Genomic DNA, 17,927 nt, shown 5'->3' with positions numbered 1-17,927 from the left:
TCTGACGAGCATGTAGCTTCCGCTGCACTGTCAGCTTAGGAATGAAGAGGGTATACTGTGCAGATCTCTTGTTTGATTGTCATTTCTTCTCGCCAGTTCCTTCCTGTGGCGTTTCGAAAAGGTGCAGCCTGATTCACCATTGTGGACAGACAGCCTATGTAATCGACATGACTGATCCGTGTTTGTGGATAATTACTATTAATGTTTCCAAACCTGTTTTTAGAGCTCATCCGAGGAGGAAAGTGAGTAATTAGACGACTGCAATTGGTGTACTGACAGGCGTCGGCTGTGGCTGACAAGTGGGCTGTTTTGTTTTTACTTCTATATTATACTACTATATTATTACAAAAATGAAAAGTGCTGCACTTATGGTTGACAGACTACTACTAAAATTAGTAGTCTGTCAACAATGACCTCTTATGACTGGGCACAGTTCTAAATTCTTTTTTTGACAGCCCAGTACTATCTTTTTGTTGATGATATTCGAATAAACACTTTCTGTGATTCTGTTGATAGAACTGACTCACAGTACTGCTACCCCCAGAGCCCCAGCAGTCTCAGCTCTACTTGGAGGGTCAGGACCAGGTGCGGGGTTGGTTTCAGTCCGCACTCATCACCAGCGTGGCCCTCAGGGGTCAAGCCCCCTACAAGTATGTATCGTGTGCATCAATCTTTTGAAAAATTGCTGGGGCTTTTACTCCAAAATTTGTAAACATCTTTGTCTTTTTTTCTTTTTTTTAGTGTAAGAGCAAGATGTGGTTCATTTGGAGGTACTAACACCTAGTACTGCAGTTATTTTGGAGATATTACCAGGTCAAATGGTTTGTTTTAGGTACTGACACTAGGTTGAACATAGTTTTTTTTTTGTTTTCAGGTACTGGCACTAAATTGAAGGGCCGGTTTGATGTAGGACACACCAAACAGACCCTTCAACCCAGTACCAGTACCTCAAAACAAACCATGTTCAATCTAATGCCACTGTGGTTTGTGTTGAGGTACTGACACCAGGTTAAAAATGATTCATACCTCGCAGTATTGTTGCTAAATTGAACATGGTTAATTTTTAGCTACTGGCACTATGTCGAACATGGCTCATGTTAAGGCACTGACACTAGTTTGAGCATGACTTGTTTTTGAGGTAGTGACATTAAGTTGAACATGGTTAATTTTTAGCTACTGGCAGTAGGTTGAACTTGGCTCATGTGAGGCACTGGCACTAGGTTGGACAGTTTGATCCGAAATGCTGACACTATGTTGGACACGATTTGTGTAAAGTACTTGCACTGGATTGAACAATTTGTGTGACGTTGAACGAGGGTACCAGCATGCTGGCTTGTAGTCACTGCAATGGTCCTTGGTCAGAACACAGCGGCAGTTCAACTTTGCTGTTAAGTGAAGAGGAGTTGTGGATCGCACATACCGTGAACCAAACTCTTGTACGGTGAAAAGGAATGTCTCGCGAGCAGCTTCGGGGGCGACATCTAGTGTACTTGTGTGTAGACATAGCAGATGACTAGTTCAGTTGATCTTACTTGTGGCGATAGCCACTGGGAAAAGAAGAAAATTGCGTGGAATTAAAAAGCCGGATCAGTTCGATCTTGGATTTGATCAGCTGTAGTCGCTTTTCGTCAGTCTCTCCAAATACTTTTTGGCCAACGTCGGTTTGCTTCGCAGTCTGCCCTAAGTGGATGTGGCTCGATTCTTGCATGGCAGATCTTCATCCCATCAATGCAATAGTTTTGACCATTGTAAAAGGGGGTCTTCAGCTCAAACCTTGTCTTGCGATGTTAGCGGATGAACTGCTACACCTTTGTTGATGATGCTGCTTCTTGCCCATAAATATTACCTCGACTGTGTTCACTGTTTGTGAAACATTTTATTTTTGCAAACCTCGCAGGCAGCTGTATATGCACGGCTTCACGCTGGACTCTAAGGGAAGGAAGATGTCCAAATCGCTCGGGAATGTCGTCGACCCAGTAAAGATCACAAAAGGGGGAAAGGCATGTGTTTTTTCTTAGTCTAAAGGGCTGCTTCTGCATGTACCATCTTACAAGTTTGGAGCTCTTGGCTTTGTGTCGGCAGGCAAAACGATAAGTCTGAATTGTTAGCTAACTTTTCTGGGGGCTTCCATGGTTTGTTCCCCAAGTACTATGTATCCACTTCTGGCCCAGGCTTTCAAAAAAGGCATGAATATGAGAAAGTACATTTCTCATATTTCTCATAACATACATACATTTCTCATAAATATGAAGTTAAATGGGGGACACTACCCGTAAAAAAAATTCTGCAAAAAAGTTGATTTTGTAAACATCTAGAGTTTTATTTGTATACAGTGCATAGTTTTTTTTTTTTTTTTTTATAAATTATTTTCAGTTTATTAATGTTAAAGAAAAGGTAGAGGTTCGAGCACTTTGAATGCATTTTTCTCTAATTTACTTTTTGGCATAAACCCCACCTTAATAAAACTATTGTTTCAGTATGAAACTATGGAGAGACTTAGTATTTGCGGCTTATATGCCGAAATGTTATGGAGCCGGTTACAAGGAACTTAGATTTTGCATTTTTATGTTCCTTTATTATGAAGAATTGTAACTTGCAAAACTTGGTAAATGTAAAAAAAAAAGTTCTTCATAAATTTTTTTTTATTTGCAAATGCATATTTTCTGAAATTTCTTTTCATAGTAACCAGCAATGCATTCCACCAGAAAAATATGTGGTTATCAACACCATTTCTCAGCGATAGATTTATTAAGCAGATTCCATTCAAAGGTATGCTTTTCTTCATTCTGAGGGTATAAAACTGTTCCTCAGGGCTGAAGCTTTGCATGCCCTCCTTCTATATGGCTGCAAACACCAGCCGAAAACATCACGCCGAAAGTTGACCATCCCCAGGTAATGTCCCCCCTAAAAATAATTTGTAAATGACTCCCATTAATAAATCCCCTAGATAAGCTACAGCTAATACTGAGGATGCATCGTTGACAAGTCTTCATGATTGGGGGTAGCTAGTAGACCATTATTAAAAATCAACGGTGCAAAAAAAGTGCTTTGGTACGTTTGTCTCCTCTTTGTCTGTGTTTTTTTGTATTGTTTGTTTTTTAATATAGTAGTGGCCAGATTATTGTGTCGAATTAGTATTGCTAGTTTTTATTTGCTTTCACCGACTTGGTTAACGAAAAGCGGGGGAGGCACTTTCTGTCTCTCTGCTTGCTGAAACAATCTGTAGCAAACCAAGAAGGCATCATCAGAGTTTTCTAGCACCGATCCAAAATGCAGTCTTTTCTCGAAGCCATCTCAAAACTATTAAGCTCTGTGTGACAGAATGCTGGCACATGGCACATACAGAAGCGTCAAATGATGAAAATAAACAAATAGATGATGTGATGGCTTTATAGAGGGGTCTGAAAGAAAGTCATGTCTTGGCTACTTAGTGACTTCAGTTTCTGGCCTTTTAGTGCAGAATTGCATTCTTACTGAAGCTAACTTTGACCTAGCCTAGAAGAGAGTTGGCCAGCTGCCAAACACCTGCACTGCGAGCTCTGCTGGCCACACAATGCAGCTGTGAAAGGAAAAAAGAAAAAAAAAAGAAGATAATTAAAGAGGCAGCAGGGACGATTCCGAGTCTTTTAAAAAAAAATTTGCCAACTGTAAAAACTAAAAAAGAAAAAAGAAAAAAAAAAGGTATTAAGGGAGGACGTGGCAACACTGACATGGTGTCACATGCCTGGATGGCTGAGATTGGAGTTTAAATCCACTGCATCTTTTCCAAAACACAATTCTGCATATGAAGGTTTGATTGGACGGGTCAAAATACAACCACGAATTTCCGAGAGCCTTCCTTCTCAAAACAAGTATTTTTGTCTCCGGACAGAACGGCGTGAAAGTACTATGCCCGAGGGTCTGAGACGTGGCATAATGGCATATATTGTTTTCTATAAATAAATGCTTATGATCTTTAGAAGTGGAGGCACTGAAGAGCCGTCGAATAATAAAAACATGATTTTCAGAATCTTGACAAGGAACCTGCATACGGTGTTGATGTGCTTCGGTGGTGGGTCGCAATGCACGCCAGCAGCAATGACAATGTGGCCATCTCTACGCACGTCATCGCAGAGTGTCGAGAGAACGTCACCAAGGTGAGGCGTGAAAGCGTAGCTACACATCGTGTGTGGCGCGTGAACCTTTGGAATGTGCTCCCGATTTCCAACCAGTGCCAGCAGGATTGCCTGTCGCGATCCTGCCGGTGGCGCGACAGCGAAGGCGGATGCAGCAGACGCCATTTTTGCCATGGCTTCTGCCCAGACTTGTACGGTGCTCGTTACAAGTAATCAAATTACATGTAATCTATTACTTTTCTAAGAAAAATTTGCAATCATTTGAGTAAATTTATTAGGTGCAGTAATCGCAGGATTAATCCGGTTACTTTTGGAACTTCTAAAATTACTTGTAAACATTACTATTTTTTCCTCTCCTTTCTAATGGTGCCCTTTGTACGAATTTCCTATAAAAGAAATCCTCGAACCGAGTCTCAGACAGGAGGGTGGTTTATCAAAATTGGCGAATTAACTCGATGTTTCTAAGCCAATAGCAGACGGTGAGAAAGACCAGTAGACTGACCGAAAAATCTTGTTTTGAGAATTTGCTGTAGTAATCGGAAAAGTAACAGTTACCTTTAAGTAACGGCCAATTACTTTTCCTCTCATGTAATCTAATTAAGGGGGACACTACCCGAAAAATTGAATGTTTAAACCATTTGTCTGATTTAAGTGCCATTTACAGGGCTTGTTTCTGTTGATGTTGAGAATATTTCTGCCAAGCTTTGTTAACCTGGGTGAAGTACACAAAAAATTGCAAATGTTCAAAGATAAAAGTGGGCGTGTGTGCATAGGAAAACTATCATTTTGAAATTACTTACAAATTTGTTGTTTTCATATGTTATCTTGCTTTAGGACAGTTCAGAGCAGATAACTATGGAGCTATATTTCTATATTATGCCGTCTTTCATGACAAAAAACCACATAAACACAAATACTGTTTTTTAGATTTCCATTCTTTGTCCAAAATTTTAGTTCTTGAGCATGAAAAATGATAAAAATAAAAAAATACAAGCTCATAGTTACCTTCCCCTTAAAATTTCAGCCCGAAAAAACTCATAAAAATGAATCCAAGTTATGTAATAACAAAACTATAGTTTTCCTAAAGTGAAATTTATGCCAAAAAAAAGACAACCGCATCTCCACCTGGTGAATGATGTTGATTGGGGCGAAGCTCTGGTGGTGCTTGTCTGCTTAGACGCTGAGCCGGAGCATGCCGAGCCTTTCGTTCGTTTTCATCCATGTCACGCTGCGGTCAAATGCTCAAATGCGTAAACCACGTTCCATACCACGCATTCTCTTTTTGACATGGATGAAAAGGAACGAAAGGCTCGGCTTGCTGCGGCTCACCGTCTACGCAGACGAGGACCACCAGAGCTTCGCCCCAATCAACATCAGTCACCACGTGGATATGCGGTTGTTTTTTTTTTTTTGCTCTACACGAGCATGGGAGCACGTGAGCTCACGAGCAGGAGCATGTGCACCCAATGGCGGACGGACATACGAACATGGCTAGCCCCTAAGGAGCTTTGCCCCTAAAAGTGGAATGGAGAAAAATGTGTTCAAAATGCTCCAACCTCTATCTTTCCTTCAGCATCGGTGGACCGAAAATAATTTATAAAAAATTAACTATACAGTGTAAACTAATGAAACTTCCTGGGAATACAGTATAGACCACTTACAACGTAACCGCTTATAGTGCAGGACCGGGTATAACGCGGCTTTTTTAAACCACCGGTTCGCCTCCCATAGAACTCCATGTAATTACATACCGCTTAAAATGCAGGCGCGCGAAGGGTATTACCGGTTATAGCGCGGTTTCTGGCACAGCTGCCGACCGCGCCGACGACCGGAGCAGCGAGCACGCTTCCCTGTGCGACACTAGATAACGGCGCTGACGGCGCGAGCCGCAAGCAAGCCGCACTCGCGGGGCAAGGAGGTTGCTCGATCGAACTAGCGGGGAGAAGCGAAGAGAGAGGCTTCCGTTGCCATAGCGACGGAGGGACGCACTCGCGTGGTGTTCACGTGCGTGCGTCCCTCCGCTGCCTCCGCTGTGTTGGAAACAAACAACCGCATCGACAGACCAATCGCAGGTCGAGGAGAAGTGTTCGCGCGCGTTGCATGCTGGTCGCGGGTCGGCTGCTTCTATCCGCAAACATGGCGTCGGTCGTGATCGTCGTCGTAGATGACGTTCATCTCATCGTTCCGCGTAAAAGCGCTATCCTTGACTTTGAATTTTCGTTGTGTCTCGCTATGATAACCCAGCACGTACTAGAAGGGAAAATCCACCTGCACGTGCGGCGATGTCGTGGCGGCGCTCTCAAGACGGCAAAAACGCCCGTGTTGTCGTGTTTGTTTACTTCGACTACAGTGGTGATTTCTAAGCATTTGTGTCCTCGAACATCGCCCGGATTTCTTATTTGGCGCATTTCATGCGTGTGCTCAAGTTCAAGGTATTACTGGCGCGTACCGTATGAAGGATGCGAATTTTCACGCGTTTTCATCTCCGGAGAAAAGTGATTAGGGTTAGCAATCCTGAACGCTTGCAACGTCCGTCCGCAACCCGCGACGCCGTTACAAGGCTACGCCAGGCAAAAGCCGCTCATTTCTTTCAAAATGTGTGACACACTTGAGACAGAACCGTACTAGTCCGGTGAAATAAAGGCTTTCCTCAAACTAAGCTTTATTTTTCATCTAACATAAAATAAATTCTTTTACAAAGGTAAGTTGTCTCATGGCATGTATTTTGGCCTGAAAAATTGATGTTTTGGTTATAGCGCGGTACCGCTTATAGTGCGGATTTTCGCGACTCCCGCGACATACGTTATATGCGGTCTACACTGTACTCTCTAGATGTTGGTGGATGTGAATATGGCATTTTTCAAAATCAACCTTTTTTTGCAGAAATTCTTTTTCTGGGTAGTGTCCCCCCTTAAACGCTTTTCAGTTGAGAGTAATCATAGTCGATTACTTCTTTTTGATTAATGTGTACGAAACCGCTTTTGCCGTACACCACGACGACGGCAACACCGCCATTGTTTTCACCATAACTTCTATGATCGACTGCCAGAATCGTTGCATCTAACCGTACGACACCCTGGTTCCCGTGACGTCGTTTGTCGCCATGATGAAACATTTTCGTTGGATGCACGAGTGCTATAGGACGGCAGACATGCCGGTCGGAGTACCAGATACCACGGTGCTAATCTGTCCGAGTATTCAAATTTTGAACTAACGTCTCGAATTGCAGCCTGACCACCGTGTTTGGAACGAGGGAATGCGAGTCGTGTGCGAGTTTATAGATCGCTACTGGGGCATCAACTCCCCTTATCAATCCATTTACGGTAGGCTCTGATGAATTCAAACTCCAGGAAGCCACGAATTTTGTTTGAATTTTCAGAAATTTGATTTATCAGGAATTTGTCTAAATACAGTCGAATCTCAATAATTCAAACTCTCTTAATTCAAACTTGTGGATAATTCAAACTAACATGCAGGTGCCATCCTATGTGTCTCTATGGGAGGAAACTCCCAGTAATTCAAACTTTGCTTTATTCAAACTAATTTTCTGTCACCCTTGAGTTGGAATTAACGAGATTTGACTGTATGATGCAAGATAAAATTGTGATTTGTTATATGGATGGCTCACATACAAAGTAGATACTTCATGATTTGCTCTACACAGGCCTACTAATCGCAAGCAGGTAGGCCACACTTGAGACATTCGTAAAATATGCGAGATGTCTGTGATAGACAAAAATGTTTTCTATCGTGGACTGTTAGACAGTGTGACACCTCGAAACAAAATTAAGTTTGTTCATCTAGCAAAAAGGTTGTCCTTTGTGGACTATTACCCCCATTGGCTAGACTTCTTGCCGAGCACTGGTGCATTGCAAAGTAACGACACCCGTGGAAGCGAGCTCCGCAAGAGTTGCTTATTCGCAGTGCGCCGATGCTCGGTAAGAAGCGCTCTCAATGGCGCCGCGAGAACAAGAAGCGTGAATTACACAAAAACACCGTTCGAGTTAAGCGGCTTTTAAATACATTGAGAACATGAGAACATGGCGGGACAACCAAAACTTTAAAATTTGTTGGCATTAACCAGGTGCACAGAATATCCGAGTTTGAATTATCGCGAGCCTACTGTACTTAGGGAAGCTAAAACAGTGTGATGAAAGGGGTAAGCTGACAGCATCATTTTGACTTTCAGTTGAGGAACACCCTGAGGTTTTGCCTGGGAGGTCTGCTGCACTTCGACGATAGAAGAGACGCCCTCTCCTACGACCAGCTCCTCCCTGTCGACCAGCTGATGCTGCATTTGCTGCATCGGTTTCATTTTCGGGTGGGTCGTGCTGCCTTTTCCTTCAATGTCGGCGGGCCTGCAACATACCTTCCTCTACCTTTTTTGGGTCACTCGCAGGAAACTGTTTTTCGACCGACTTAGGTCTGTACCTGTTAGATGTGCTGAAGCCACGTTGTCATGGCGACTGTACACTGTTGCATTGGATCAGTATAGTTGGTTGTCACTGCCTCTCGCGGGTCTCGCCCAAGAAAAGGCAGATCGAGCACTTTTTTCACCTGCTTGCTAAAACAACTTGTGACAAAGCACAGTAGTATGGCTAGAGTTTCATGGCCTGGACTTAAATGAAAGTGGTCACATTTCAGAACTGTATGTTTGTTGCGAACTTCCACTGGCAAAGCTTTATGCAACTAAATGATTGTGCCTGCAAGCTAATAACTTGTGCTAAGTAGGACTCTATGTTTTCGGAATATACCGATAAACCCCCAATATAAATTCCGGGTCGCTTCTATCAACAGTGAGAGAAACAGAACAAGCTAAACCCCCCTAAACCCTTCCGAATTTGAAGAAAAAAAAAGATTGAGGCACACTTAATTATTCCTCTGATCTCCTTCAGTAAATCGCAGACTCTCTACGTGCTAACCTGAATAGTAAATGCGTCAGATTTTTATGAAAAGGATGTCTTTGTTGCGGCTAAGTAAACAGTTTCAGGAACCAGGACATTATACAGAAAAATAGCTTAAAAATAGACAATGCATATGCCTATACACCCGATAACGGGGGGCTACAGACCAGTCCTCGAAATACGATTCGTAACAGGGCAATTCGTAGCAGGGCAATTGGTCGCGTAGGGCAGTTCGTCATAGGGCTATTCGTCGCTAGAGAATCTAGCCGAAAACTGGACTTACTTTTTTTTAGGAAAGTTTAGAGGGATTTGGGAAAGGGGGAGGGGATGGAAGGTGTATGTATAAAATATGGAGTTCAGAAGCCTTCCAAGAAAAGTTTGAACACCGCCTTGTTGTCCGCATTCTTTTGGAGTTTCGGAAACGTCGGAGGCTGTTCTTCTAAACATGCATGCTGTGCTGTATCCTGTTTGGATAGTTCATGATCCTTTGTCCGGCTTATATACAGTTAGGGGTGTGCAAATATTCGTCATTTTCGAATAACGAATCGAATATTACCCTATTCGATTCGTTAATCGAATAAAATAATATTTCTCAAAAGTTTTGAATATTTTTCGAATAAGTTCCGAATAGTCGTTACGGTATCGCGCCCAGAGATTCCCTTCACAGGCGTCCCACAACGCGCCGGCACGCTTGCAATATGTGCCCGCAAGATGGCAATACATACCCTCTTCTCCTAAACAATGATTGTCATCATCGGCAGCAGCCGTCCCTCTCCGTACGTACGTTGCTGTTGCCTCCATTAGGGACCACTGTGTTAGGTATAACACACATGTAGACGTCAACCCGCTTTGCTGTCGTTCGATCAGTCGCGCGATGAGGCGAGCCGCATGAAAGTGGCGTGAGCAAGTGACCAAAGCGATGAGGACGTTTTCTAGAAATCCAAACACCGAGCGACGCGACGAGCGACAGTGAGAAATCTGTCGCTCGCTGCTGAACCTCGTCGTTGCTGTCGCTTGTCTTGTCGCTCGCTAAATCGCTTACATGTGGTTCAGCATTTAGGAACAATTTTCGCACGAGATTGCTCATGCACTCTTTCGGAAAGCATGTGTTGGAGACGTTTCAAAACTGGTTGCAATGGTACCGCCGTTCTGTGTAAGCAAAGTAGAAGTGGTAGAAGCAGGAAGTTGTTCGAAGAGATTGTGCACTAGAGTGGGGAAGTTTTTCGGCCACTCCCTTGCAATCAATTGAATAAGCCACAACAGCTGCTTGTGTCGAGTCTTTCCCAACACTTTCCATGGTGTTTCCACTTGTTCAGTGTGTGAAGATTTGCTTTTTGAGGGCGAAAGTAGATCAAGACAATGCGTTTTCCCAGAATCTTCTCAGATCAGTGAAAATAAGGTTCCTGGACGTAAGCGCACAGGAACATCATGCCCTTACACATTCCTTGATCCTCAATTCAAGGACATCTGCTACAAAAAGGAATAAAAAGATAATGTCGAGTTCCTATCAAGGACAATGCTTCAGGATCTACCAGGCTCAAGCGAGCTGCGATTTTATGTTCAGCATCCGCGTGAACCGTGATATTATGTTTAGCATTCTAATATTTTATTAGCTTTTGTCTTTATTTAAATATATATAGTTGAACTCTAGTTATTATTGTCTAGCTGCGATTTTACAATAATTTTAAGAAACGTTTTGGAACAATAAAAATCATTTTAGAATCTCTCTACTTACTGTTCGGAAACTATTTGAAAATTATTCAATTTGTATTCGTATTCGGTCCCACAATTATTCGATTCGGTTTCAAAAATCACTATTTGCACACCCCTATATACAGTGCACGAGAAACTGTGTTCGCAGGGCCGATCTTATCACTCAAGGCCAACAGTTTGAGTGGTTCAGCAAGCATGCAACTTTTTTGTTATATCTTTGTTAGTACTTCTTTTTTATTTAGATTTCGCTTATCTTTTTTCTGGAAAGTCCAGAACAAACTTTCAAGATAAAGTTTATAAAACCTCTTTGTCATCCACATCCTTTTAGTTTTGAGGGCACGTTCGTACACCAGCCAAGTGCAGTAAAATAACTGATCTAAGCGTTTATTTTGGCAGTCGGTATGGAAGTTTTTAGGCAAGTGCAGTAAAATAACTGGTCCAAGCGTTTATTTCGGCAGTAGCTATGGAAGTTATCAGGACTGAAAACAGGCGGGGAGATGCTGGTTTGCAAAGGATTTTTATATACTGTTATCCAAAGGTCTGAACTGAGCAAAGCATCCACTGGGTGTGTCGAAGGGGTGTGTCGAAGAAGAGAGACCTGCCAAGCAAAGATCATGACTGACGTCTCTAAGCTTCGCATTGTTAAAGTCACAAATAACCAGTCATGTTGTGGTTATTTGTGAGTTATTTTAAAGTCACGAATAGCCACAGACAACAGGAACATCCTCGAGGCTTGCGTCAGAAGCATAACCTTGTAAACGGAGATGTATATGCAGAGTTTCTAATGCAAATAAAACCCTTTTCGTGAACTGCCACCTGTGTGGTTGTCCTATCAAAATTACTGAAACGTTTATAACTCGGTTGTGGTGTAAACCCACAGAAGTAGACAGCGTCTACTGCAAAAGTAGAGCATTTAAGCCAAATTTTAAACATTATGCTACAAATCAAAATACCAAATGAGGGAGAATCTTTGTTTGTAAATAATAATTTTGAAGCAGTATACTCGATAAACTGTGAAAATTGAGCGCATAAGAAGCTTTTAATAGGGTGACAAATCGTCATCTGGACGAATTTCCCTATTACGGATTGCCCTACGACTAATTTCCCTATGCGACGAAATGCCCTGCTACGAGTTGCCCTGATACGAATTGTCTCTCGACGAATAGTCCTACAGCCCGATAACGATGATGGTCTAGAATATATTTATAACCCCCCCTTTCCCCCCAAATAAAAGAAAAAAATTGCGCTTGGATAGCTGGGAAAGCCGATTTTAGATACAGACCGGTAACCAACCCTTTATCCAAAGAAATTGGCCGTGCCGGTCAAAAACTGAGCAGGCAGCAACCCTAGCCATGCTGCACCTACACCGCAGAAGGGTTTGCTAAGCAGAAGCTTTTATGGAAATAACATATAATGGTCTTGACTACCTTCTAAAGTTGTCTTTTTTAATAGGTGACCAAATGTTTGGAGGACATGCGTTACAACCATGCCTGTGCGGCCATCCTGAACTTCGTCGTCAATGAAGCTTCCTCGTTTTACTTTTCGGCCATTAAGGACAGGTAATCCACTTTTGAACAATACCCGTTAGTTGTTTCTCCTCTGAGGCTTATTCGCCAAGTTTGTTTTTGTGCCCACCCTGCCACAAATCTTGGGATAGCTGGCATGGGAGACAATGCAAAACAATATAATGAATTAGCACCCCGAAATATGTTCTCTCGCAAGAGATTGCGAGAGGTCGTAAGCATTTGCAAGTGTGTAAACCAGCCTTGTATTGCGTAGCAAGTTGTCCTTTGTCGGAGATGGTCATCCTACACTCTGCCAAAGCACTGCAGGGTACGTTATAATTCATTTAAAATTTGTTTTACAATGCCTTTCAGGCTGTATTGCGACGCTGAAACATCGGTGGCACGCCGGTCGTGCCAGACCGCGCTGAGCCACGTCCTGGACTCGCTGGTGTTCTCGGTGGCGCCAATACTGCCGCACCTGTCCGAAGAAGTCTATTACCACCATGCCAGTCCCGCCCGATGTACGTTTCATCTCTGCTATCATACCCTTGAGTGCGGGTTCCCAGTTTTGTTTTACGGCTAAGGTATTTATATTTTGGCTAATATGCGTGTCTGCGAGTGTTTCCTGGGCACGGGTTCTCAGTTCTACGAGCAGGTTTTCTCCCGGAGTATTTTTCTTGTTTCTTCACATGCCTCGGTCGAGGGAGCACCAGCACCCCATGTTTTGAATGGTTATTACTATGTGGAGCGCAAATTTGTCTGCTTCTTTTGCAGGGGTTGTGGTGATGTCAGAAAGACGGCGAGCTCTGATTGAAGGATAGTGGGCAGACCTGAAGGCGTCTACCATTGCGGTCTACCCACTATCCTTTCAACCAAAGCCAATCGGAGCTCTGCGTCTCCAACTCCTGCGCAAGAAGCAGACGACTTGCACTCCGCACAAGATTCGTAAAAGGGGGACCGAACTAAATTTTTAGATGTACTCGTAGCTGTGTTCCGAGACTATGCAGTCAAAGCCAAGAGTGCTTGCGTGCTTACGCATCATGAGCATCGAACGAAGTTGTGCCCGTGCATTTTTCACTTTTGAAATGCCACAGAGTGTTGTCATTAAGTATGGATTGCATTGAACTGACCACTCCAATGAAGCTCGTATCAACTTTGAATATCCGAAGGGTACTGGCAACATCACAGTCCAACAAAACAGATAGAAATTATACCACTTCCCCAACCCACATGTGCGATAATTAGTGCTCGGCACTTTACGTGTTGCCACAGCTGCTGCTGTGCCACAAAACTCCAATAAATCGGTCGATCAACCTTTGTATACCACCAGCAGTGATGTGGATGGCAGTATCTATGAACGAAAGGTTACTTTACATTGTTTCAGAACAGTAATCTTTAGTAGCTCTAGTTACTCCTAAACCAACGAAGTGTGTTTTAATACTGCAACTAGAACCCACGTTGCAGTTGTTTGACTTAGTGCAGAAGGGATGCTACATTTGCATTTCAAAGGAGACTCAAGATGCAAGCCACCTGGAAACAACATTGGCTCGTAGCCTTGTACGCACTACCGCAGTGGGGCCGCAGAACTCGTGTACTTCGCACTACTTGAATCGAGGGTCAAATTGGACGCACCATTGTTTTGATTGATATTTTATTGTTTCGAATATTTATATACATACCGTAAAATACCAGAAGAGCGGCCACCCTACTTTGACCGAAAATTGGGCTAATCTAAACACGGGTGCTTGTCTGGTTAAATAGGGCACTTAACGTATAATTTGCAGAATTCCAAAGTTTGAAACATGTTAACAGTGGGCTCTTGAACGAAATGGGCGTTTCTGCGGTATTTTACGGTATATTTCGAACCAATCTTTTTAATGTTTAGGATATTTAGACACCTCTACTTCTAATTGATATTTTAATGTTTCTAGTATTCATACACATCTACTATTTCTAGTCAATATTTTCAGGTACAGAACGTTCGCACACATCGAAAATGCTTGGTTGCTTATTTCGGCGCATTTCCTTTTTGCGTCTTTGCAGTGGAGCCTAGATTTTGACTGTGCAAATTGACTCTAGCGAGGTTAATCCTCTGCTCTGTCTTGAACAGTCGAAACCGGCGTCTTCCGCCGGTCATGGCATCCTCCGCCGAGCGAATGGAATCGTGCAGAGTTCGAGGCGCTCGAGGGTCCCCTGTTCCAACTGAGGAATGTTGTCAACAAGGCCGCCTCCAAGGGTGGTCCCAAGTCGTACGATCTCAACATCATCTCGCAACGAGGCTGCCAATTCGTGGATTCGTTACGGGTGAGTCGCGACGGCGCTCCAAAAGTGCACCGACGACGACGATGGCGGCAGCCACCGTCGCGCCTCTGGCGGGCAAAGTCGAACACTAGACCTCGCCATTCCAGCGGTTTTCGACGGTCGACGTATTCTGCGGAGGTCTTGCATTACTGGATTATACCGGTGACAAGATGTTTCGGTGGTGCCCTCTTGCGGTTCACGTCTCCGATGTCGCGGTCTGTACGATCGGTGGCGAGTGACGGATTCGACAGCATTGTTCAACTCGCCGGAGTTGAAAGTTTGACGTAGCTCTAATTTCTGCCGACGACAGCAGCAGAAACAATTGTACTCTAGACATCGTAGCGAGCGTTTGGCCAACTGTAGAGGGTCAGCCACGGTGACGCATCTGGTCGCACGCGTCGCCAATACGAAAGGATGCTGGCACGTGAGCTTTATTTTTTCTACAAAGTAGCAAATGGCAATTCGTGCGCGATTCATGTTCGATTACTCCTCGGTGTCGCTTGATTTTGTGTTCTCTCGAAACATACGGGACTCTTCAATTCTATGCATGGAAGAATGCTGACACAGTGTAAAAGGACAGTTTGAATTTGCTCACGGTAATATTGGCAGTACTCGTTAAATGCTTTTATCATTTTAAGAGGCCTGGTAGCATCGCAATGAAGCATCTTTGGCTCCATGTTTTCTACCTTGGTATTAATCTCCATCTTATACGTCTCTGTTCTTGCTCTTAGAGTTTCTGCATAAGGACACTGAGCAGTTTGGGGTGACAATGAAGAATTATGTGCCAACAAGGTTGGACCAAATCTCTTTTACATAAATAATGTGGTTACTAAATCCAGATACATACCATACATTTGGGAAGAGAATGTAAATGGACGAGCAGATATGGCTCTCGTTTATTCCCTTCCAAAATGTGTGTCGTACAACCAACCCGCTCATTGTTTGAAACAGCGAACAGTTTGTTTGCACATCAAACTTTCCCGTAAGTTACACAACATAAACTGCTTTTTTTCTCGACTTCGGCACCCAACTGGGAGAATAGAGTATCCATTCTGGATTACTTTTCTTTGCCTTTCTTTAACTTTAAATCGGTGAACTGTTTCAAGGTTAGTACCTATATACCTATGAAAAAGAGAAAAAATTGTTCACTTGTTATGTGGCTCTAATAAGGAAATTGTTTGTGGCACTAAAAATTAATATTTAGACAGTATATGATGTTGACCTTCAGCACAATTTAATGAATGTACCCTAAGTGTTGACTCATTATATAATGCATTTGGGCATTATGCATTCTCTACTGCCGACAGGTGCTGCAACCGGAAACCACAGCTGTTCATTCAGGCTTGACGGACGTGCTTCAGGTGGCCTCCGTGACGTTCATAGATGACGCGCAGTTGTCCAAAAAATACGAGAGTGAAACAACTGTGGTGGATGAAGGTAAGTCTCATTTGGAGGGTAGAGAATTTGAGTTGGCAACAGTCATTGACTCTACCTTTAGTAGAGTTTCCTATCAGTGTGCCTTCATGGAGTTGAGACTCTAATCCGTACTAAGACCTAGGTTTGCAGTTTCAGAGTGGTGACCGCAATTCCCGTCCACGGCGATAAGTTGCAATATTTTTAGGCGGGTGGACCGACATAACGCTCCGTGGACACCTTTACAACAAATATGTGGCAGTGTTCAGTGGCAGCCGCACGCTTTGCGTCAAACTTCTGCATGCGAGGCAGTAAGAAATTGCGAGACTTGGCTACGTACATCGTGCATCAACAGTTTCCCCAAATGTTCCCAGAGCTGCTAAGCTGTCATTAAAATAAGAATCGTTGCAGGTGAGCTGGTGATACGAGCTCATGCTGGAAAAAACCTAAGACGAACGACACAAAATCTTTGTGCCCTTCGCATCGGGTATGTTCAATATGGTTCGGTAAATTATCCAGGCATCAAGGAGAATGCAGGGATTGGTGTTACACGTGCAACACCTTCCCCGTATAAAAGATTTGAAGTAAATAACCAAAATAAAGCATTGATGAATGCACATGCGAGATGCCATTTGTTTTAGGCTTTTGCTTTAGAACAGTTACTGCTCCAAACACCGGCGCCGCACGCATGTGCCTTCACCACGCGCGGCGTCTCTCTCCCCCGACATTGCGCAATGCCACGCGCTGTTTGGTGGCCACCTGCCAAAGATTGTGCCACTGCTGGACTTCAGACTTCACATGGGTCGCACCCGTGTTGTATGTTCTGAAGAGGAGCAGCGGAATTACGAGGAACATCGGCATGCCCAGAAGTGAGAATGGGCATGCCGCCAACGTGAAACCGCCGTTGCCGCTGCTCCCAGCCCAACATAGCAAATTCCACCAGAGTGCCAGTGCGAGGTGGAAGGGCTCTCAATTGTCGATGCTTTATGTTTATTCTAGCAGCGTGCTCCAATTCGTCGCTCAAAAATTGTGTTTGCAGGAGAGGGCGTGTATGCGGCGTTAACGCCAACCAAGAATTGGGCTTGCGACCGGTGCCGACGCAACATCTCGGAGACCGAGGGCCAACTGTGTGCCAGGTGTGACCAAGTGTACCAGCAACTTCAGCTCAAGTTTGACAAAGGAGCAGCCTTTGTGGGTGAGTTTAAAGGCCAGCCCATCTCTTCGTCCGCCTAAATCAGGCTCATGTTTTCATTGACTGTGCCACTTTGCTTCTGTTTATATATGTCTGCTGCATTCTTCTTAAGGGGACACACCTCCTAGGGGGGTCAACTTTTGAACCCTTGTCTTAAAATTAATGAAATTTACAGGGTAGGCTGGTGGTCATGCTAGAGGGTGTATAACAAAATTTCAGATCTGTTGGTTGAATAAGAAGGAAATTAGAGTAGCTTCTATCAGCAGCACGCCTACATTGTTTAGTTAATCTATCGTCAAAATACTATCACGATATGCAAAATTTTTATTTGCTAGATATGTAGCAGAATGCCTAGAGGGTGCGGCTATGGAATGTTTTTTCTAAAAATTTATTTCTATAAATTTTCTCTTCTGCAAAATTGGTCAACTTTTTGGTCTTCTGTGTCTTCGACAAAATATCAACATTTTTTATAAAAGACATCCGTAAAGTGACAAAAAAGTTCCATAGCTGCATTCCTTATTAAATTTCAGTCAGGAAAAGGGAAGAATGAGCCTTCCCTGTTTTTCCATTATCAAACGATAGATTGACTAAAATGGAATTTATACCAAAAAGTGGAACAGAGAAAATGTGTTCAAAGTACTCCAAACCCTACCTTTTCTTTAGCTTTGGGGGAGAGAAAATAATTTATAAAAAATTAACTATACACTGTAAACTAATGAAACTTTCTGGGAATACTCTTTAGATGTTGGTGGATGTAAATATGTCATTTTTCAAAATCAACTTT

At 43.3% G+C, this 17,927-nt stretch overlaps 1 protein-coding gene across 3 annotated transcripts in view; it reads left to right on the top strand.

The window, feature by feature from the left end:
• Positions 1-17,927, top strand: part of LOC8053929 (isoleucine--tRNA ligase, mitochondrial) — a 62,768-nt gene that overhangs the window by 43,276 nt on the left and 1,565 nt on the right. For all 3 annotated transcript variants that reach the window (XM_040216302.3, XM_040216303.3, XM_040216304.1), the window contains 9 exons: positions 545-650; positions 1,898-2,000; positions 4,008-4,136; positions 8,305-8,436; positions 12,185-12,291; positions 12,610-12,758; positions 14,348-14,541; positions 15,846-15,975; positions 16,991-17,146. In XM_040216302.3, coding sequence (XP_040072236.1) covers positions 545-650; positions 1,898-2,000; positions 4,008-4,136; positions 8,305-8,436; positions 12,185-12,291; positions 12,610-12,758; positions 14,348-14,541; positions 15,846-15,975; positions 16,991-17,146 — 1,206 coding nt within the window. The remainder of the gene's footprint in view (positions 1-544; positions 651-1,897; positions 2,001-4,007; positions 4,137-8,304; positions 8,437-12,184; positions 12,292-12,609; positions 12,759-14,347; positions 14,542-15,845; positions 15,976-16,990; positions 17,147-17,927) is intronic.

The sequence above is a fragment of the Ixodes scapularis genome, unplaced genomic scaffold (assembly GCF_016920785.2).
Source record: "Ixodes scapularis isolate PalLabHiFi unplaced genomic scaffold, ASM1692078v2 PGA_scaffold4__175_contigs__length_147842914, whole genome shotgun sequence".
Lineage (NCBI taxonomy): Eukaryota > Metazoa > Arthropoda > Arachnida > Ixodida > Ixodidae > Ixodes > Ixodes scapularis.
This window is presented reverse-complemented; position numbering and strand designations above follow the sequence as displayed.